This window comes from Chelonia mydas, chromosome 14 (assembly GCF_015237465.2).
Source record: "Chelonia mydas isolate rCheMyd1 chromosome 14, rCheMyd1.pri.v2, whole genome shotgun sequence".
Taxonomy (NCBI): Eukaryota; Metazoa; Chordata; order Testudines; family Cheloniidae; genus Chelonia; species Chelonia mydas.
The window spans coordinates 6,392,595-6,414,859 of NC_051254.2; the positions used below are offsets into that span (position 1 = coordinate 6,392,595).

Sequence of the window (22,265 nt, forward strand, 5' to 3'; positions counted from 1 at the left end):
TTTAAGAATTTAAATCGTTTTTATTGCTTTACCTGCCATTAGGACAATCTATAACAAAAGGAATAATAATATATTAGCACATACAGTACATCAGACTTATATAGTCAGATAACAATACAAAAATGGTCCTCTGGTTGACTATAGCTCTCTAGGGCAGTAGACTTCATAACTTTGCTAAAGGTGGCCTAGCAAGAGATTACTTCTAAAGCCCTGAATGTTAGCTAAGGCAAACTATGCCAAACTGTGGTTTCAAACATATTTAAATTGCACACAAAGGTAAAGCTATAACTGTGATTAATATGTAACTCAGACTTAGCTGAGTTATCTTAAAATCTTGTAGGTAAAACTACAAAAGGGAGTAAACAGCAAGCTAAAAAGATGCAATAGTGAAACTTGATTAGAAAGCCTTATATAAAAAAATGTGCATTTTTTGTGGAGCTCTAACTAGTTTACATAGGTGTGTGTGTGTGTTTTTTTGGCGCTTCAAGAAGGATCAAATCAAGCTTCAAAGTAACTAAACATATATGAAGAAAAAATCTAGCTACAGTGAAAACTGAAGAAAATAGTTTTACAAAACTAGTTTTGTTTACTCCTGTAGAGCACTGGTAGGAATCCTCCACTCAAAAGATCTTTTGAAAAAAAAAAAACAAAGTTCACACAACATAATCCTTTTACAATTAATTCCATCTCAGGGAGTTTGTGGACTCTAAAATATCCCTAAAACTGCAAAGTTCTGATACCCTCAACTTTGTATTTATGTCTGATGAGCAGACATTTAAAAAAATGTCTACAAGCCTGGAAAGTAGTCTACCAAGTTCAATTACCTCAGAAAGGAAAAAAGAAGGGATCCATCATTAGAAACAGTTGCATAATGAATGCAAAAATGCTTGCTGTCACTCCCAATACAACCCTACTTTAGTTCATATAAATTACAGTTTAAAGGAAGCCTTAAGTTGCCTACATTATTGAACTGTGGAATTCAGTCAAATTTGTTGGGTAATATTGGTATGCACAGAATAATACAACACAAAGCTGGTAAATACTGAAATACATTTAAGACTTAGCAACAGGTTCCAAAAATATGTAAAATATTTTCTCACGTGAATCTGAAAAGCTGGGCAGGAAACAGAGGATGCAGTATGTGTGTTCAGACTAACTTTAAAATGAAAACTAAAAAGATAAAAACTTTCGGCTGGTTTAAAAATATGTATTACTTAAAACAACTGAGTAGCAGGAATAACCAAGACATTCACTTTTTCTGCCTCACATTCTCCACAGCATCACCATTCATCTCATTGGGCTAGACGCTCCACCCTGCATCTGATGCTGGTTGTGAACAGGCAAAATTAGTTTCCCGGGTACCAAGGAGTTAACTGAGCAAACAATCTTTTGAAGGACAGAGTCAACTGTGAAATAAGTAGCAAGCAAAAGTTACAGGGCAAAACAAAATGTACACTTCCAATTCCTGCACTGCATCCAGAGCACAAACATTACTATTTGGCACTAGCTGGGTAGTTGTACAATTCTTGTGCCAGTCTAACGACAAGTGACTGAAGTTAAGTGTTTAACCCAAAGTTTGGCTTTTGAAGTTAGGAACAGGAACAATCTAGAGGGGTGAATCCACAGCTGACAACAAGACAGGCAAAGATCAGTTGCAGTGAGAGTCAGGGAACTAAGTAATATCTGCAGCAGTTGACCAGAACTATAAACCTTAAAAGCTTTTACGCGAAACCTGACAAAACATAACCAAGCAATCTTGAACCAGTAGACAAGGGTATAGAGCGACTGCTAACTTCCAACTGTGGCTGTACTAGCAGCTGATGCCTCAGGATTGAATTGAGGATTACAGTACCCAGAAAATTTAAATCTAGAGAAGCTCAATTATAAGGGCAGTTCTCTTTTCAAAAGACAGTAGATTAGGACCACAGCCTAAAAATATGAACAATCTGTAAAAAAAATTTTTCCACTGTTACATCCCGACTCTATGGCAATTAGCTTGGTGCCAGGAGATCTCTTCACCAAAAAGCAAGTCAGCAATGGCCCAAGTCAGACACTAGACATTGCATAGAGAGAAGCAGTAACAGCAAAGGTCTCCATAGAACTCTTTCTATTTAACGGGACAGAGAGCACAGAACTAATGCTCTAAAATAAAAATGGTGCTTTGATAAAGCAATTTCTCTTTAAACAGACAGGAAGCTGCAAATGCCAGTGGCCGTGTGGCTCTGCACAAGGGAATAAAGCAGTCTGCATTCGTGAAGCATGTATTTGAGAGGGAGCAAAATTTCAGACAGACAGGGATACAAAGCTGTTGTACTGCTGGATGTTTCGTTTGAGAATATCCGAGCACGGACCCAGGACACGCTCAAATCGGGGTCGGTCAAGCTTTACACATTTCAAGGGGCCACGAGCAACGACTGTGGCAGCACGAGGACGGTTCATCAATAGAGCTATTTCACCTGGGATGACAGAAAATGAAAACACGGTTAAAAGAACTGTAGCTACCACACTATTTACAACAGCTACAAGAGTGCAGAGAAGAGAACGCCAGGTTTTTAGCACTGATCAGAAAGATCTGTGAATAGAGTTGTATTAATAATGAATTCAGTGTTTAGAAACTATTCAAGGGATCGTCAAGTCAGCTGCTTCAAGAATAGTGTCTTCTATGAAGGTAGACTTTTATTCGAGGGAAAAAAATTGGGGATACTCTGGGGTGTTCAGGATAGTTTGCTGCATTGTCTATTTGTACAGGTTTCACAATTCATAGAAGGTCAAAGTCATTTTTCTAGTGAATGAGTGGTTAAAAAAAAGTAACTGTTTACAGTAAAGCACCTGCATAGTTATTAACATGCTGTAGAAATGACTTTGTGTATCTTACGAAAACATAAGGACCTGGTATCCAAGGACATCTTTTAATGTAAAAAAACCCAACAAAGCACCATTTGAATACAACCAGATCTGAAATCTATGACTACTAATTTGAGAGATAACAGTTCCCTTAGTTTAGATATGCTTTGGCAGTGGGCTAATGGAGATCCCATATCGGGAAACCTCTAGCTTCCCATTTAAGAAAAACCACAAAGTCAAAAAGCTTTGTTTCAAAAACCTGTTACAGTTACTAAGTAACAACATGGTTACCTATCACAAATCCTAAATACCTAGAACAGAGACATGTTCAACTTGGCAGTTATATTTCCATCAGAACATTCTGTACCTACGTGTAGCAACAGTAACCCCCAGAAATTCTAAAGTGAAAAGTATGAGGAAATAGTCATTTTCCCCGATTACTTTGCATATAGTCAACCTCCATTTTTTTTTTTTTTTGATAGTAAGTTGCACTTCCAGTTTCATGCATCTGCCTGAAGACCCAGCACATTACTACTCCTCCGCATGTTCTTCAGGCTCTGCAAGAGGCTATATGCTAATTAAAGTACCAGCAAAGCTGAAAAACTGAATATGCCACAGGTAGGCTTCTGCACTAAAGGAAGGGAGAGGGAGAGAAGGCCTGTGCACTTTTTGCATTGTTCTGAAGACATTCCAAGATATATTTCTTTAAACCTCAGAGGAGTTAAAAATAAATCAGACAGACATAAATCAAAACTATACACTACACTATTTAAAGAGTGCTGGATCCAAAAAAAGTCAAAATAAAAACCACCACGTTCAAGTTAGTGTCCCTCCAAAAAGCAAAGTACTTTACAGTTAAGAACATCCAATATTACCGACAAAATATAAAGAAATGTATATTTTGTCACAACCTTAACGGATGCAACATATACCATTAAAGCCCTCCTGAAGAAAGTGTGTATGTACATGAAAGACTTCACTTGAAGCTGATCAATTTACATATTTTTCCATAAATCAATAAATGTTATATTCTATCCAACTAAATATTTTCCTTTGCTATCAATGTATCTGAAAGTTTTCAGAATAAATAAATTTTTAAGCTAAAAATACAGAGGCTAAAGCAGTCTTCATAATGGAAGATGGTTGAGACCTTGGAACTAAAGGAGATGGTACCACCTTTCCACAATACACGGACTTTTGAGCTTTTAGTCATTTACATGGTACTCAAAGGATCATCAATGTAGTTACAGAAGTTAAACAAAACAGATATTCTCAAACAATTGGCAAAATAACCAAACCCATCCTGCCACTATCACCTTCTTAACCCACAGTAAGAGATATATCACCCAGCTATGGAGACACAGTGACAACGGCGCAGACAATTATACCTGCAGCAATGTAACTCACCAAAATAATCAGAAGGTGCCAGTCTGCCCACTTCAACAAATTCTTCATTCTCCGACCTCCGCTGTAACACTGCAGCGGTGCCCTTTAATAAATCAGTTATTAGCAAAAGGAGTTTGCCAGTATCATTTAAATATCAAACATTTTAACTTCCACAGGAATTCAGCCTCAGTGCAGTGTGTCATACAGGAAGTGTCTTATCCATTAAAAGCCCCATTACACACTTCACATATATTTCACTATCCATTCATATTAAAACAGTCCTCTGGGTCTCTCCTTTAAATCCCCTTAGGATGGTACTTACATGCATCATGGAATTCCTACCGCCTTCTTTGTTACTTTACAGGCATCTTATAATTTGATTAGCAGGAAACACTCAAGAGATAATGGAACCAGTAACAAGAAACATTACTAGCCATCTCCTGTTCTATTCCTCTGTATTCAGAAAAATTAGGGAAATAGTGCAGGTCTGAGAGGGTGCTGTGTCCCTGCAGTATGATACTATGGATTATCAAGATAACTTTAACACACACAAAAAAAAGTTATACAGGTCATTAGAAATATTGTGGTTCATATATTGTGAAACTAGCAAGACAGTTTCTGGAGATGCACGCTTATCTAGAGATGCACTATAGCACATACCAGAACACCTACAGCTACTTACAGGTATAGGACCAGAATAGTTTTACACCCACCAAAAGAGGATATCCAGGGTTTCCAATTCCCTCAGCTAACAGGTACCTGAGTGGGTTGATTTATGGGCTAGATGAGCTACCTCACTCTCTTGGAAGTGCCATTTATAAAAAACAGCAGAGCAAATTTACATTCACCTTGCCTGGGCACCCAAAAGTGTAAGTGTTAGTCACGTCATTCTCCTCAGAGTTTTACACAGACACAAGGAGAATAAAATAAATTCCTAGAACCAGATGTTTAGTTTTGTGTAACTCAACATATTAAGCAGAAGTAACAGCCACTTACCTCTAAGATAATGAAGAACTCGTCTCCTGGTTCTCCCTGCACCACAATTTTCTGTCCATCCTCAAATTGTACCGGTTCCAAGGCATCAGCTACAGTGAGACGCTCCCACTTGTCCAGAGATTCTAAACAAAGTCAACAGTCAAAGTCTTTAGTATGCTTCATACAGTATCTGTTCCCACTCTCAAAATTACTCTGGTAATATACATTTGTAAAAATCAAGACCTTAATTATAATAGTCTTAGGCAATGGCTACACTAGATATCTTAGAGCAGCTATACTAGAGAGCCGCTGTAAGCCAATGGGAGAGAGCTCTCCCCTCGACCTAAGTAATCCACTCTCAACAGCAGCAGCTATGTAGGCAAGAAAAGTTCTTCCGCTGACATAACACCATCCACACTGGCACTTAGGCTGGTGAAACTTATGTAGCTTAGAGGAGGAGGGTGGCTTATTTACACCCTGAGCAATATAAGTTACACCAACCTAAGTGGTAGTGTAGACATTGTTTTAGGATTATGCAAAAAAAATCAGCATACACTATGTAATTAGTTTTAACAGATTACCATGACAGAGGTTTAACTGGGTATCCACCTCATTACAATCCACCATTACATCAAAGTTTAAAGTGAAGCCCTCTCACTCACCCAATATAGATACTTTACTAAGGAATTCTTCATACATCTTTCTCTTTCTCAATGTACTGCCCTGTAAAAAAAAAAAAAAAAAAAAAAAAAATCCAGGCAAACACCAAGATAAGCTTTTATTTTCTACTCATTTTGTAGTAGTTTTAAAGGAAAGTTAAAGATAAGCCACAAAAAAGGCCACCCAATTCAACAAGACTTAATATATTCCGTTTTAAGGGCCCAAATTTGCAAAGTGCCAATGCCTTCAAATCTCATTAATTTCAGTGAGATCTGAGTGCGCTCAGCACCTCTCAGAAGGCACTCAGGCAAAGGCTTGCACAATATACTGTCCCTAAATACTAAAAAAAAAAACCATTCTACTTGTAATGAAATTTGATAAGAGTTATATATTTATCCATATCCATTATGATGCATGCATTACATAATTTATAGCACAATACTGCAACCTTTACTCATGTGAGTAATAATGCTAGAGTATAAGGGACAACTGGCATGAGTAAAGATTGCTGGATCAGCCTCATGTTGATTCTAGGCTGCACGGTTGACTTTAGTCACTTATGACTATTTAAACACAGACCAGCAAAATGGCAGGCTAAGACAGAGGGTGGGAGAATCAAAGTCCAATAAGAGCAATCACACTGTTATAGCAGATTAAATATAAGCACAGATACCACAATAATCGAACACTGCATTTGTAATTTTAGATTTGTCTTGACCTAACAAAACTCAAAATCTTTCCCTCCCCTTCTTGCCAGACATATACAAAATCTGTGTGAATGACAGCATGGTTACTAGTCATAACCTAAAAGAGTCTGAGTTTCTTTTTATTCAAGATACGAGTCCCTCTGCAGTACAATGCAGACAGAGGCCCTAGTAACCAGGAGTAACTGGAATGATCACGCAAGGTCACAAAAAGACATTTCTGTTTAGTAAATATGCTACCTTGAATTAACTGCACAACCCATACATTCAAAAAAAAAAAACTTGCCATAAGGATTCTTCTATAGCTGTCTCGGTCAATACCCCACAATTTCACATTTGTTTTTGCTTTGACAGTTGCTGCTCTGGGTGTTCCATAAATCAGGGCAAGTTCTCCAAAGCTGCCACCTTCACCAACGTTGGTTGCCCACTCGTTGTTCACGTATACCTGAAAGGAAATACGCATTGGTCAACAAGGGCAAACAACTGGCCACAAAGATACTTTAAAAGTTCCTCTTACTCTGTGCTATGTTTTTAGACTATATTACACAGGGAAATATTCTAGTTTAGATCACCCCTGAAAGACTGGTTTCAGAGTAACAGCCGTGTTAGTCTGTATTCGCAAAAAGAAAAGGAGTACTTGTGGCACCTTAGAGACTAACCAATTTATTTGGGCATAAGCTTTCATGAGCTACAGCTCACTTCATCGGATGCATACTGAAAGACTGGAGATTTAATCAGCAATTTGGCACCATTTCCAAGTTGTAAGATTTCAAAGACTTGGGGGAAAGGACTGTCTTTGTATGTACTATCATAATAATTCGTTGTAGGTATATTCCATTTTTCATCCAAGGATTTGTGAACTTAAGTCTCAGAACTTGATAGACCTGTGAAGTACTAACTCAATTTTACAGCTGGGGAAACAGAAAAGATCACAATAGGTTATGGCAAAAATTGGAATAAAACCCAGGTCTGTCTTTACTAGTCCTGTGCCTCAACTACAGGAGTATACTCCAGGGGTAGTCAATAGGTGGGCTGCAGCCAGATGCCTTTGAACAGACTGCAAAAGTCTATTTACTTATTATCAGGACTATTGTTATCTTTGTCTCTGGAGTCTGGACCTTGATTATACCATGATCAATGATTTACTTATTTATTGTAAAGGTCCAACTTTCTTGATTACCCCTAGTATACCTCCTCTCCCTTTGTTTCTGTGCTCATACAGCATGAAACATTGTCAGCATTCAAACTGTTCATTTGGAGTCATACAATATAGGATGTGTTCATATTCTGCACAGCCACATCCACAGAGCTGCTCAAAAGGAGCAAAGAGTAACATGCAAAATAAGCTTTCTTGAGAAGGATCCTGTTCTAAAGGAATATCCCAAAAGAATGGATAACAGAACAGTTCGGCCAGAGAAAAAATCATTTCTAATTTCCACATAAAGAAAGGCCTCAAGATGTTACCAGTATTTCTGCAAGGGATGGATACATTCTCAGTTAATAAAATTAAAATCTCAGCCACTATTAAAGCTTACATCCATTTCTCCTTGATCGACAACATAGAAGTTATCTCCTTCATCACCTAAAGATAAGGGGGGGTGGGGGGGAGGAAAAAAAATACAAAATTCAGTTGAAAAAAGAAAAAAAAAAAGCCCACTACACAAGCTGTAAAGTGATTCATGTTTTATAAAATGGCAGAGGAATATTAAAAAGGCACTTTGGGGGTTTATATGTTAACCCTTGGTACCAGGCCTGCCAGAAGATGCCCCAATGAGGCTTAAAAAGAAAAAAAAAAAGCACACATTGCCTATTTTATGCTGGGAAAAATGTCACCACAGGCACATTTCCTCATCCTACCTGTGAAAGGGACACCTGCTGCTGTGAAACAGAGCAGCAGCATTACCTCTCCTCAGTAAATTCACCTGTAGTATGCTCTACAGAACCATCAAAACAGTTTAAGCCACTGATACAGACAGAGACTACCTGCAGTGGCTCCACTCTCCTTCCCCCCCTGCCCCACCATAAGTGGTGGTTCACATAAAAAGCAAGCAAGGTCTACTGAATGCAACAAGTGTTCTTACAGCCATAAGAGCAGAACAAACCCATAGATCCAGAATCTCACAACCTACAAGTTGTTTAGTTATCAATGCAAACATCGTCACTTACCTTGCTGTATGACAGTCTCGCCTGCAATATAGGTGACTGGGAACATAGCATCAAAGATGTCACTGGAAGAGATTTCAAAGTTATCAACAGTTTGGTTGCCTGTTATATGCACATGTGTTAGTACTGACATTTGACAGAGATTCTTCAGGACCTCTCCGGTTATCGATATGGCTGGACTGTTTCCCCTCATAAAGCTGTTCAGTTTTGCATGTTGTGAATTGTTTAAAAGGTTTGTTCTTTAAAACACTAAAAGCTTTAAAAAAGCTACAGTGAAATCATACTGATAGCAAAGCAGAGCCAGATTAAGAGATTAGGTCCTACCTTCTTTCGTTATCATCAAGATGGGCAAATAGCACATTCTTCTCAATTGCTTTAGCCAAAGCAGCCATAGTCTTGTAATCTTTAGGAATAACCTAGAGCATAATCAAAAACAAAGCGCTGATTATAAATGTAGTAATGTACCCATAAAAAATGGAAGAAAACTGCTCCACCATAATAATGCACTGTACTGAAATTCTGCCAGAGACAAGAAACAAGAGGAAACATATCCGAAGATTTTATGGAGTGAGACCGTGGAACAGGAAGAGGATGGGATTTGTCCAGAAGTGGGAATGGCTCAAGTGAAACCAAAGCCTTGTTACCATACATCACAGGCTCCAGTCCAGAGTAAACAACATGCATGGCTTGGCATGACTGCTTTGTAGACATACCATGTGGGTTAGCGAGGCCACACCAGCTGGGCACTATCCAGAAATGATGCACAAAGCAGAAGTGGTTTGCTATGCATTTGTGTAACACCACTGGGGCAACAAACGGGGCTTTTCACAGAGGACAGCAACATGGCCCCCTGATAATAGAGAGGCGTATATATGATCAAAGCTTAGATTTGCAGGGGTTTGGGAATGGTTGAAGTGTAGGCCACCTTTCTAACGTAAGATGCAGCATCCTCTTCTGTGTAGACTTCTGCACTGATGGCCCCACGCCTTCTTCGGCCCTTAACCACAGGGTTCATAGGTGGAGGAGGGGAGATTTCATCCTCACGCGAGTCTGAGCGTGACCCAGATTTCTGTTGATTCAACAACTGTTTTGCTTCCTCCTAAAACAGGAAGGAAATGTTTCCGTGTCACATAATCCAAGGGTAAAAATTTAGTTACAGATCATATTCCAGTTCAGTCTGCCAACGTAGGAGATTCCTCTCTACTATTCATCTCATACTGTGGCAGATGGGAAGATACTTCTATAACACTAAGGCTGCTGTGTTTTAAAGTAGCGTAACAGACGAGAGTCAGTCAAATGTCTATTTCCCTTATTAAAACAAACGAGCACTTTCACCCCACTCTTATGACGTAACCAACACACAATGGAGGAACTCCACTGTAAGTGCTGCTGCTTGCATAGGATGCATTCAACAAGTGAGCCCAGTAGTCTCCCCTGAACTGAGGTTTGGTTTTTTTTGGTTTCTTTGTTTGTTTGTTTGTTTGTTTTTTTTTGGGGGGGGGGGGGGCGGGGCAGGGTTGGCTTTTAAAGACAGAAGAGCAATTACCCAGAAAACCACGTTACAGAAGCAGCTGGAAAACAAGGTCAAGTCATTGACCAGGTAGGTATTTAATAACCTTAGGTTATTTTAACAGAAACATAAATGAGCTATTGGATGGTTTTAGTGTTCATAAATTCACCCATTAGTTTACATTCCAAGCCACAGATTTGTTAGCTTTTATAAGAGTTATATATTTTCCATACTGATCACCTGTCAAGTTGAATGAGTGAGAGACACACTAGACTATTAGAACTGAAATAAAGTTAAATCTAGCTAGACTGTCACCCAGAATACTGGTCCCTCTGTATGCACTGAAGGAGCTAACTCAGGGCATGTCTACACTGCAGCTAGGAGGTGCTATTGCCAGTGCAGGCAGACAGACTTCACTAGCTCAGCTCAAGCTAGCGCACCAAAAATAGCAATGTTGACGTTGCTGCACTGGCGGTGGCTCAGGCTAGCTGAGCGAGTCAAGCCTGCCTGATGCCCTGGATCTGCACCCACCTGGCTAGCTCAAGCCAACACCAATGCTGCAACAATCACACTGCTAGCTGCAGTGTAGACAACGGATTAAGTAGCAGATTTGATATTGCTAGAACCAAAAGCGGAACCAAAGTATGTAAAATCATGACAGCTTCAGCTAAGTTTTCCAAGCATTTTGGTATAGGACTTTGGGATTAAGACCTTAAAAACTGAGGAACTATCTGCTGTGCCTGGATCCCAGGGCACTTTTAATTGCAGGCTCTGATCCAACGTCCTTGACCAAACTCTCCCCTCCCATGTACCGCTGGGCAGCGTTCTGCTTGGCTGCCGTCCTCCACTCCGGATATACATGCAATGCCACTTAAATGCCATGTATAACCAGAGTGCTTTGGAAAGAAAAAGCAGATAAACATTACAGCAAGTTTTCATTTTATATCTCTGAGCTGGCCAAAAAACTGCACTGGCCTGTTTAGTCAGTTTCACTTCCTGCTTCTCATGCAGGAATGAAATAGTGTGTGATGTTTCAAAGAGCAGGGGGATATTTAAACTTATTTCTTTCTATTTTTAGGGAAGAGCCCATTACACTCAGGTTTTGTTAAAAATAGTTCAATGACTAAGGGTAGGGTTTAAACTACAGTACTTGACAGCATCCTTTCTACAGCACATATAATGACAACATCTGCAAACATTCACTCAATTTCCACACCCCACTTCCAAGGATGGCTGCACCACACACATTCAGAATATATGCCGAAAGTTGTTTTAAAATTATATTTATCCATGAAGTAAGGTCCACTCTATTTGTTCCAATACTATAGACATATCAAGAGGAACACAACTTGAAGTCTAGTAAGTTTAAGAGTTAGGAATACTTTCAAGTAATACACAGCCTCACTCCACTCCCATGAGCCCTCCACTTCCATGCCAGCAAGCAGCGTATCAGCCGTTATAAGAAGTATTCTTTCACTTGCAGAACTATCGGACTGCACAGTTAGATATTTTAAATACTTCTGAACTCAAATCTCATTAAGGGACTCGGTAGTCTCAGTGACTTCTGTGCAATTTGTACTTCTAATGGATGCCAGCAAATCAGCATGCCACTCTAGACATCTAAGAAAAAAAAGTTAGCATTAAGCCATCAAATGCTAAAACAAGGAATGTTAAAAAAAAATCTCCCTTAAATTCACCTTGCTGTTGTGGATTTAAGGGAAATAACCCCATTGTGCCTGTGTTCTGCACATAAGACACTCACTGTGTCAAGTGCCCTGCAATTCCTAAGAATGGGAGAGTGTTGGGGGGAGACCATGGCACAGCACAGGGGAACAGGACAATTTAAATCTTTTTTGTATCCCAGTTCTATATTTAAAGTATTTTTTTTAAAAAGTGTCCTTATCCCCATGGACAGTTATGTCCAATTTTTAACAATTGCCTAATGGACCGTAGTATGCGTTATCTACACTAAGCTTCTCCAGCTCATAAGCCAGAGTATGAGGCCAGGCACAGTATTGTGTAGCTAATAACCCCAGTGAAGAATAATAAGTTAAGTAACATGTTTGCATAGTAGAACACACAAAAGGTCAGTGTGCCACACGTAGACTAGCTACAGAGACATTTTATTTGAAGTGTAGTAGTTTGGTTCATATAGAAGCATTCTTCGCCACAATACTTTTTAGAGGAAGAAAGGCTTGAATTCCGGTAAATAAGTTGGACACAAGAATTTAAAAATAAATAAATAGAAAATATTGAGGTAGAAGTTTCAAAACTGATTTTTTCAAACAGATGGACGTTAAATTTAAGACATAAAATGAATCATGGTTAGAGATACATCATGTGGAAGAGGTAATCACAAATCTGTAACTACAGAAAGGAAGAGCTGAACAGTGATATTTATTTCAGCTATATATTTAGCCTCAATTTTTAAAGTAATGTCTCTTACTAGTATGTTTTTTGTCCATATTGCCACAGCAGCCTCTATCTTCCCCCATTTAACAGGGTTACGGGATATATCAGATAGTTCTATTTTGTCAGAGATGCATCCAAAGACCACATTCCTTTGCAAATCTCTTCACTCTCCCGGAAGTTGGAGGCGATTAATAATAGTGCTTAGCATTGTGCTCTTCAGCCACAGTTGTCAGAGAACATCCTGTGCTAGACTAAAACTTTGGTTCTCTGTTATTTGATAGCTATTTAGGCATTATGACACCTGGTTACACTAAGGCCAAGTTTAGAATCCGTGGGCCCGAATGGATGAAACTAGTTAGAGAAGAATACTTTTTTTGGTTTTTCAAATACAAGTCTGCATATAAAAATGGACTTCAAGACAAGCAAAGTGTTTAAATTCATATCATGCTTTCATATCATAGATCTATTTTGATATAGAATCAGATAAATAAAATGATTGCACTAGAGTCAGTTAACATTATATATGACGATTTATCTTTGATAATACTAAAGGACCTTAACTGAAATTTACAAAAATCCATTTAGGGGAAATGTAAATATTGAACTACTATTATTTTCAACCTTCTTATAGGTTTGGACTCAGAGTGAATACAGTTTACTACATTTAAAACAAAAAAACCTTCTTAAGTTATTTTAACATGGACAAATACATGATACTTAAGTACAGAGGTAGCAGGACCTGTTGTCTTACTAAAGGAATTTGAACTTCTTTTGCTAGATTAAATATTGCATTCGCTGCATGTTAGCTGATTACACAGAAACATTTGCCTCTTCCCCTTTTACATCCCCGTAGTTATTCTAGCTATAGGCTGAACTAAATGCAATAAGGTAATTTTGCAATATTCAAAACAGTTACACTTAAAAAAAAAAAGGGTTGAAATGCAGAATTTAGGAATCTACTTGTGATTAGAGTAACTCAAACCCCACACTGACAATCAGTGGACTTTATAGGAGTTGGATAGTTTACTAAAGGCATTATATGGAGACCGTTCTTGAAGATGCAACTACATGTTCAGGTTAAAAATGTAGGAAGTTGGACATAAGATTATCCCAGTTCCTGGCCACAAAACAATGGAGGTTTTTCTTCAGATATCGTGCCCAACAGCAGAGTTTGTATTAAAATCTGCAGCATTCATGGATGGATCCAATAACTAAATAGTGGTCTATATGATAGAATCATAAGGCAGATGCCACAGTTTGTATGCTGTTTGACCTACACTCTTCTACAGATTGAAGTAGAGAGGGGGAACTATTAGCAAAAGTAAATTAGAATAAGGAGAAAAACATACATATGGATTTACAGAATGCAAATAATGAGAGAAGTGTCTGCACCTGAATATAATCTGAAGTGACAGCAATAGCCACCACAGTATTAACCAAAGACTATTGGTTTGCAGATGCAGAATATCACAGACAGTAACAGGCAACAGAAAAGTACTAGACATGAATATGCTGGTAGAAAAGATCAGTTACACCAAGTTTTGCCCTGAATCACACCTTACATGAAAATGCTATTGTAAAGATGCTCAGATATAAGAAATAGGTATATTAAATAATGAATCACTCAATAGGGCTAGTCTTAATTGCAAAAGTGGGCACTGGAATGTGAGGATCATATTTACAGAGTACTTTTGATCATAAGGATCCGAGAGTACTTTACACAAGGTGTGTGCAAGAATCACTTAGCTCACCTCTGGGACAGAATGTACCAGCCATTTAACAGAAACACTAAGTTCATAACAGAGCAAAGACAAGTTTACCTATTTGAAATGTGGGTACAAGTACAAGAGGAAAGTCACCAAATGTTAGTTCTCAATGAACCAGCTAGGATTACTATTCTTCCCCTCCCCCAATCAATATTATACCTACGACTCACTATAGAAAATTGGCCTCAATATAAAAGTTGAATGGCTGTTACTAAAATACTTCAGGGCTGTACGTAAAAATAAATTTAATCATTTAGGTCATCATAAGTCAGGCCATATGTCCCACCTATTGACCCCAGTACCAAACTGACAGATTTTACTTTCAGTAGCTAACTTGAATCTGCTTCCTTACTAGCTTCTCTCTCTCCCCATCATATGTGCATACTTTTGGTTGCCATAGGGATGCTTTTCACTAGTGAGCAACTGGCATTTAGCTATAGAAAAATACTTTCTTTTCCAAACAAATACTTTGCTTCAGTTTCAAACATAAACAACTATTAAAAAATATTGGTCAAATCTGAATCTCATCAGTCTTTATTTTAAGTAACTAAGAGACTAAATAAATTCAGGCTGCTGCATTCTCCCCCCTGCTCCGCAGACTTATTTTTACCTTCTCCAATCTTTCAAAATATTCCCTGAGGAATCCCATGGGTCTCTCGGGTCGGACTGTACATAGCTGTACAATGCAGTCCTTCAGAAGCTGCTGGATGTTGTGTTTTTGGACATAGAGTTCACATTCTCTGAGGCTACGCTCCTCCTCACTGGTGTTGCTGCTAGAGGCTGCCATTGCTGCTGTTTGAGAGAAAAAAAAAGAGTTATATGAACTACATGTAGAATTAAGATGATCCAGTTGACGTGCTCCCTAGCTATGCTTAGTATTAGCTTTTGTTGCAATGATCTTGCTTTAAAAAAAACCTAACATATCTGCAGGGCTAGTAATTAAAATAAATGTTCAATTCCCAAGTCTGTGCTCTGTCCAGCAGTGCAGAGAGGTGATGTACTTGGCATCTGGGAGGAAGTGGGAACCTTGGGTTGCTCTAGAGAAATTCCCACAGGCCCAACAGAAGCAGGGGTTTTCCCCTGCCCCCCCCCCCCACCCTACCACTCCCCTGCTGAATGAAACTCAGCATCCCTAGCCCCCTAAGCACTCTGAAAGGCATAGAGTCATGGGCATAGGCTGTCAATTATACCCCAGATTTCCTGCCCCAGTGAGGTCCCTCTCACACCACAGAGGCAAGTTTTAAAAATATCTTAAGTATGGTCAAACTTGTTAAGGTAATAGCAAAAGTCACCTCTCTGGTAGTTGTAGCCATTAACAGCTAATAGAAGACATGGAAATACAGATGTTTGCCCAATGGAGATGCTCCACTTCAAGTTAACTAAAATGGGGTGACATTTAGACTAAAAACACTAATTCTGAAGTATGTTCACAGTAATTAGAACTATTAGATTTCAAAACATTACATACAATGCAGGATCCAAATAGGATTTATTAGTAGCATAACTTCTAGTGCGTGAAAATTTCCATAAGTGTTACTTTAACCAATTTTTGTTTATTCAAGTTGCTCTCAAAAAAGGTTAAACAGAGAAAAGTAAAAATATGTTTAAAAGAGCATTTTCAAAGGTTACATTTAAAAAAAGCCAAAACCACAACACCATGTAAAGAAAGTTACCTGGGGCACAGATAGTAGGGACAGCTGTGGATATGTAGAGAATTTACAATGAAGTGTGTTGATCCCAATATCCGCTTTTGGGAGGAAAGAAAGGTAGACAGAAAATAAGTTGCATATTTAATATCTGAAGAGTCACTGAAAAAATCCAAGTGCTACAGTCCTATTACACATGCTTTTCTATTTAGGCACAAGATTGACAAACATAGCATACAGAGCAATATCGTCAATAGAACATTAACTATGCTCCTTTGAAATGTGCTACTAGAGATTATAGGAGGACTAAAGTTAATGCCGCACAGACAACACTTCAACCAGGTTGCATTCTTGTCACTTATCTCAACAAAAGTAATGTAGAGAAGCAGACACATTGTGGTGTTTATGCAACACACACGAGCTTTACACTGAGGAAAGTTCTACAGTTACCCCTTTTGTTTTGACAACTTGCATGCTGAAGGTCAATAAGTAGCCTAATTAAATGTCCAAGAGTAACTTTTGTGGCTCCATGACAGCCCGCAAATTAGAGTCTATGGAAAAAGCATCATCATGCTGATAGACAGCAAACATGAGTAGCTAGTGGCTCAAAGAGACTACTGTGAAAAAACAATGCCAATAGAATACATGTCAAGCAAGCAAACCAGCCCTACTTTTTTCCATTGAACTCTCTAGGTTTTGTAACAATAAAGCTTTTTATTAAAAAAGCCACCATACGCAATTGCAATGACTTTACTATGAGAACCCAAACAATGCCATACTTCAGGGAGTTACAAATCGTGATCCAAATTTTGGACCTTGTTCCCATCTCTAATTTTTAGTTAAATCGCCAGTGCCAAAATGTAAGCCTCTACAGTGGAACCCTGATGTGAAGAACAACCAGAATACATTCAAACCACAAAATAAGCTCCTCACATGGGGTGAGGGATCCCCCCAAACAGCAACTGAAATGTTAGCCTCATCCCTTTGTAAGGGAGATGCCCTCATTCTGAGATTAGTTTTGGATTAATGAGAAGCAGCAGTCTGAAGGAGAGACTGAAATAAGCGAAATTGTAAGTGTCTCATTGAAAACCTTTGCAAAAATCTTTTTAAGAAAGGGGATGGATTTTTAATGTTTTATTGAATCATCCAATGTAAATCTTGAAAACCTAAACATTTTCCTATAATACCTTCTCACTTTCAAATAAGCAAAACTTGGCAGATCTGTGGTTTATTAACTGGGATTGGTGCAGCACATAAAGGAATCTCCTTTCAAATTACGCCAACTTGGGGTCCATGCCATTCAGGTGGAAAAGGTAACCCTGCCAAGCCCCTCTCCCAGGGATCAGGTAAGGCAGGATTCACAGGTCGGGGTGCGTGTCAGTCAAGTTAAACCTCCTCTTTCTGCACGTGTGCGCGAGGGGGGTGGCGGGGTGTGAAGATTCCCCCACCCCACGCAAAACACACACACACACACACACACACCCCGCCAGCACAGCAAACCTCCTGCAATTCTCAGGCTCCCAGACGAAGCCGTAACGGCGTACCTCCACTAGACTGCTCCCAGCCCCACGGGCATGCCCTCCGCCCGGGTGCCCCACCACCACCAGTGTCCTGCCCCCCGCCACTCCGGGCCTTCCTTGCCCCCTCCCGTGCTCTACCCTCCTCCCCCCCCCAACCCCTAGATCGCCCCGCCACCAGTGCCCCCTTCCCCCTCCAGGGGCCTTTCCCTCCCCCATCAGTGCCCTACCCTCCGCCCGGGTGCCCCACCACCACCAGTGCCCTGCGCCCCCCACTCCGGGCCTTCCTCGCCCCCCCCCCCGTGCTCTACCCTCCTCCCCCCCCCGAACCCCTAGATCGCCTCCCCCACCACTGCCCCTTTCCCCCATCAGTGCCCTGCCCTCTGCCCGGGTGCCCCACCACCACCAGTGCCCTGCGCCCCCCACTCCGGGCCTTCCTCGCCCCCCCCGTGCTCTACCCTCCTCCCCCCCCGAACCCCTAGATCGCCCCCCCACCACTGCCCCCTTCCCCCATCAGTGCCCTGCCCTCCGCCCGGGTGCCTCACCACCACCAGTGCCCTGCGCCCCCCACTCCGGGCCTTCCTCGCCCCCCCCCCGTGCTCTACCCTCCTCCCCCCCCCGAACCCCTAGATCGCCCCCCCCACCACTGCCCCCTTCCCCCATCAGTGCCCTGCCCTCCGCCCGGGTGCCTCACCACCACCAGTGCCCTGCGCCCCCCACTCCGGGCCTTCCTCGCCCCCCCCCCGTGCTCTACCCTCCTCCCCCCCCCGAACCCCTAGATCGCCCCGCCACCACTGCCCCCTTCCCTCTCCAGGGGGCCTTCCCCTCCCCCATCAGTGCCCTGCCCTCCCCCGGGGCCTCCCCGGCACCGCGAGCCTCCCTCCCCCCGGCATCCCCCCTCCTCGCCCACGGACCCAGGCCGCTCCGGACGTGCTCCCCGGTGGGGCCAGCGGCCTCTCCCTGGGGCCTCCGCCTCCCGGGGCGGGGCGGCACCCGGGGGCCCTCACTCACCGCGGGGTCCGGGCGGTTCCCTCGGCCTCTCTCACCCCCCTCCCCCCGACCCGGACTCCGGCCTCGGCGGCGATCTCGGCGGCGGCAGATCCCACCGGAAACCAGCTCTCTCAGCCAATCGCCTGCCAACCTGACGTCAATGCGCCTCGCTCTCACTGCGAGCCGTCACCCCGGCAACCTTAAAGGGGACGCGCCGCTCCGTCAGCGTCTTAAAGGAGCCGCCGACACATTCCTCGCCGCCCGCTTAAGGAGACCGCGGCGTCCCGTTCTGTCCTCCCCGCTTCGCCTCCCTTTGAAAAAAGCTCCGCAACCAGCCCCGCCCCTTAAACGGGGGGCTATGTCCCGCCCTCCCCTTAAAGGGACCAACCCCTCAGGGATCTGCCTTGCCCAGCCTCCTCCTCTCCTTTAAGGGCTGCAGCGCCCCGCCCCGAGCTCCAGCCTCCGCCCGGGGCGCTGCCGCCCGCTCCGTGCGAAGGGGGCGGGGCGGGCTGGGGACAGCGGCCCTGACGGGAGCCGGGCGGGACGCGAGGGCCCGGCACGTGCTGGGCTGAGGGCGGCCGCGTGGGCCGCGCACGGGCCGGGCGGGGGCCGGGCACAGGCGTGGCCGGGCTGGGCACAGACCCCAAGGTCCGAGCCCGGCTGGGCACGGGGCCCCCAGGGCCGGGCACGGGCGAGGCCGAGCCGGGCGCAGGGCCCCAGATCTGGGCTGGGCGTGAGCCCCTAGGGCGAGGCCGGGCACAGGCGAGGCCGAGCTGGGCACAGGGCCCAGATCCAGGCTGGGCTGGGCCTGAGCCCCAAGGGCCATGCACAGGGCATGAAGACCAGGCACGGGCTGAGGACTGGGGCTGGACACAAGCCCCTGAGATCCTGGGCTGGGCACAGGGCCCAAGTCCCAGGCAGGGCTTTGGCTAAGCACAGGCCCCAAGGGTACAAGCTCTAAGATCCAAACATGGACTGGGGACCAAAAGTCAGGCTGGGCTGGGGCTAGATACAGGCTCTGGGAGCCAGGCATGGGCCGAGCTAAATGTGGGTTTTGAGGGCCCAGTAAGGGCGGAGCATGGGACATTAGAGGCAGGCTGGGCTGGGGTTAGATATAGGCCCTGGGAACTAGGCCCTTGGAACGGGCTCTGAGGGCCATTAGTTGGCTGAACCTGCGCCAGGTTTGAGTCTTGGAGCTGCATATAGGCAGGCTGGAGTGGATATGGGCTGAGCCAGGTCCAGGCCCTAAGGGCTTGGTTCAGGGTTGACATACCTCTGTGTCCCTGGATTAAAAGGAGGTCACTCATTTTAGTCCCAAAGTTCCATGTGTCCCACATCACTTGTGTTGTTCCCTGCTGGCAGCCTTTCACATTATTGTTGCCGTAATGTCCAGCTTTTCATCTGTCAAATTAAATTAAAAGGTAGACCAAAGTTGTTTACAAAGGGGGTATCGTTATCCCCACTTTACTGCTGGGTAAACTGAGGCAAGTAGCTGTGAAGTGACTTCCGCCAGGTCACACAGTGGGCCCTGGAGTCTAGATCTGTTGTCTCTCTCTCCAGTGCCCTATCTGAATCATTAGCATCAGAAATTTAGACTCCTGTAGCTGAGGCTCTAAGCAGAGTCACTCACAAAGGAATCACTCCTACGCCACTGTGCATTTGCTGCATATATAATTGTTTTGTCTCCGTTTTTGACTTTGTCATAGATTGCATCCCACATTTGGGCCTTGGCAGGCTGAGAGGTAGGGGGCTGGGTGCCAGGCTCAGGACCAATTGTAGATCTGATACCAGGTGTGTAAGCAGTGGCTAAGGACACCACCACTGGACCCTTACAGTCTTCCTCACCTGTATTCTTACACTACATTGGGTTCCCAGTGGAAATGAATTGAGCAGCTTCATCCTTTGCCTGGGAGGAGAGGAGAAAACACCCCACAACAGGTTTCAGAGTAACAGCCGTGTTAGTCTGTATTCGCAAAAAGAAAAGGAGTACTTGTGGCACCTTAGAGACTAACCAATTTATTTGAGTATAAGCTTTCGTGAGCTACAGCTACATTGGAGATGAACAACAGGTTCATCTCCAATGTAGCAGGCATAGGGTGGGTCATGCTGCAACTGCATTTGCGGAGATGTAGGGAAGTCTGGACAGCACTAAATTATAACCAGAATTGGTTCCAAAAAAGGACAATATGCACTCCCAAGACTTTCCAAAATAAGAAGTCTCCCAATCAACCAGCTGGCCCACCACCTACTGCCATAGTCCAGTCCCACTGGAGAAGCCCAGAAAAATACTTAGGCTTTGCAACCTCGTCTGATGGTCATCAAATCCAGGCACTGTTATATCAAGGGGGAGCGAATTCTCAGAATTAAGCATCCCTTTGTGGAAGCCTAAATACCAAGGTGGTGGGCACCCTAGAAATCAGCTATACAGCTAGAAATGACCTTGCTGCTAGCATCTTCTTGTTTAAAGCTGCAGGGTGTAACTAGTGATTCAGCATCTGTTCTTTTAAAAAACATTCATAAAACAATTTAAGATCTTTATCATCTGAGATTCACTGTTTGAATTTCTTAGTTGTGCATGGTTAAAGCTTCCAAGCCATTGCTCAAGTTCTCAAAGTTCAGGTAGGTTGATGCGTGCCACATGTAATGTAAAAAGACCGAGAAAATAAGAAATGAACTTCAAGTCCTCAGTCTGCTGATTTCCATATAAATAGGAACATAACCTTTGTTGCAATTGCTTGAGAATTTTTAGGCTGAAAATTCATCTCATTTAATTCCTTTGAAGCCATTTATGTTGTGCCCTACAGATTGAAATGCACCAAGAATTGGAGTATAATGTGTGTGCCTGCCCTTTGTCATCCTAAGCTGCTAATGCTTTCACTGTCACTTTTCAAGCCCTCTACAACATGCGTCCGTGTTGTTTCTTTTACGTTTCTCTTACTTTCGTACTATTTCTCACATTAAAAAACAAAAACAGTTTAGGTCTGCTACAGGTATAAGAGCCAGGCCCAAACCAGCTCCCTGGTTCAAATCCTTTGACCTTTGGAGATCTCAGCTTCATTACTCAAGCAGCTCTCTGTAACAGATTAATCGGAAACATGGCCCCACCAAACTTTGGCAAATTTCAGAGCTAGATCCCAAGCTAAAGCTGAACGTCACCGTTCGAGCCCATCTCTATATGTAAGCTGTGAGGAGTCCTTAATGTTTGCAAAGTGTTATTGAAGTTGAGCATTATTAGTGAATGTCAAATCCACTTAATGCTTTAATTATATTTTTTTTCCCTTAGTTAAACTGAAAAATCTTTCAAGTATCCCTGCAAACAGCTGTATTTTGTTCTATTTTTCTGGCTTTCAGCTGTTGACACATTGCATCACTGTCTGTTTGGACATGTCCTTGTACAGTTTTGGAATAGAGCTCATATCCTGCTATGCCTGGAACAAAGATCACACCCATAAGTAAAATTTGCCTCGCAGCATTCTCTTATCAAGAGAAAATGACAGTATTCTGTAGGAATGATGCAAACCACTCCATCATACTGCAGTCATAGCTCAAAGGTGCAGAAGTAATGTACTTAATACATGGAGCAGCGTAGCCGGGCACAGACTCACCAGCAGCACCTCCTGCTGGTCATCTCAGGGAATTAGCATTCCAGCTTCCGGAGTCCCCTCTTCAAGCCAGTGTCTCACCTTGCTGCT

General features: G+C 42.6%; 1 protein-coding gene and 1 pseudogene across 9 annotated transcripts in view; one reads left to right on the top strand and one right to left on the bottom strand.

Moving 5' to 3' along the window:
• PRKAR1A (protein kinase cAMP-dependent type I regulatory subunit alpha) overlaps positions 1–22,265 on the bottom strand; it is a 22,663-nt gene continuing 398 nt past the window's right edge. For 2 of the 9 annotated variants that reach the window (XM_043527676.1, XM_043527678.1), the window contains exons 2-13: positions 19,847–19,974; positions 16,094–16,167; positions 15,031–15,212; positions 9,658–9,831; positions 9,057–9,148; positions 8,736–8,797; positions 8,105–8,151; positions 6,856–7,014; positions 5,868–5,928; positions 5,227–5,348; positions 4,252–4,333; positions 1–2,456 (exon numbers count right to left, since the gene is read on the bottom strand). In XM_043527676.1, coding sequence (XP_043383611.1) covers positions 2,284–2,456; positions 4,252–4,333; positions 5,227–5,348; positions 5,868–5,928; positions 6,856–7,014; positions 8,105–8,151; positions 8,736–8,797; positions 9,057–9,148; positions 9,658–9,831; positions 15,031–15,207 — 1,149 coding nt within the window. In that variant the 5' untranslated portion in view covers positions 15,208–15,212; positions 16,094–16,167; positions 19,847–19,974 and the 3' untranslated portion in view covers positions 1–2,283. Of the gene's footprint in view, positions 2,457–4,251; positions 4,334–5,226; positions 5,349–5,867; positions 5,929–6,855; positions 7,015–8,104; positions 8,152–8,735; positions 8,798–9,056; positions 9,149–9,657; positions 9,832–15,030; positions 15,213–15,712; positions 15,800–16,093; positions 16,168–18,497; positions 18,516–18,594; positions 19,019–19,846; positions 19,975–22,265 lie in introns of those variants that run through there. The other 7 variants (XM_043527679.1, XM_037913724.2, XM_037913721.2 and 4 more) reach the window with 7 other exon arrangements.
• Positions 21,958–22,265, top strand: part of LOC102931210 — a 9,295-nt pseudogene continuing 8,987 nt past the window's right edge.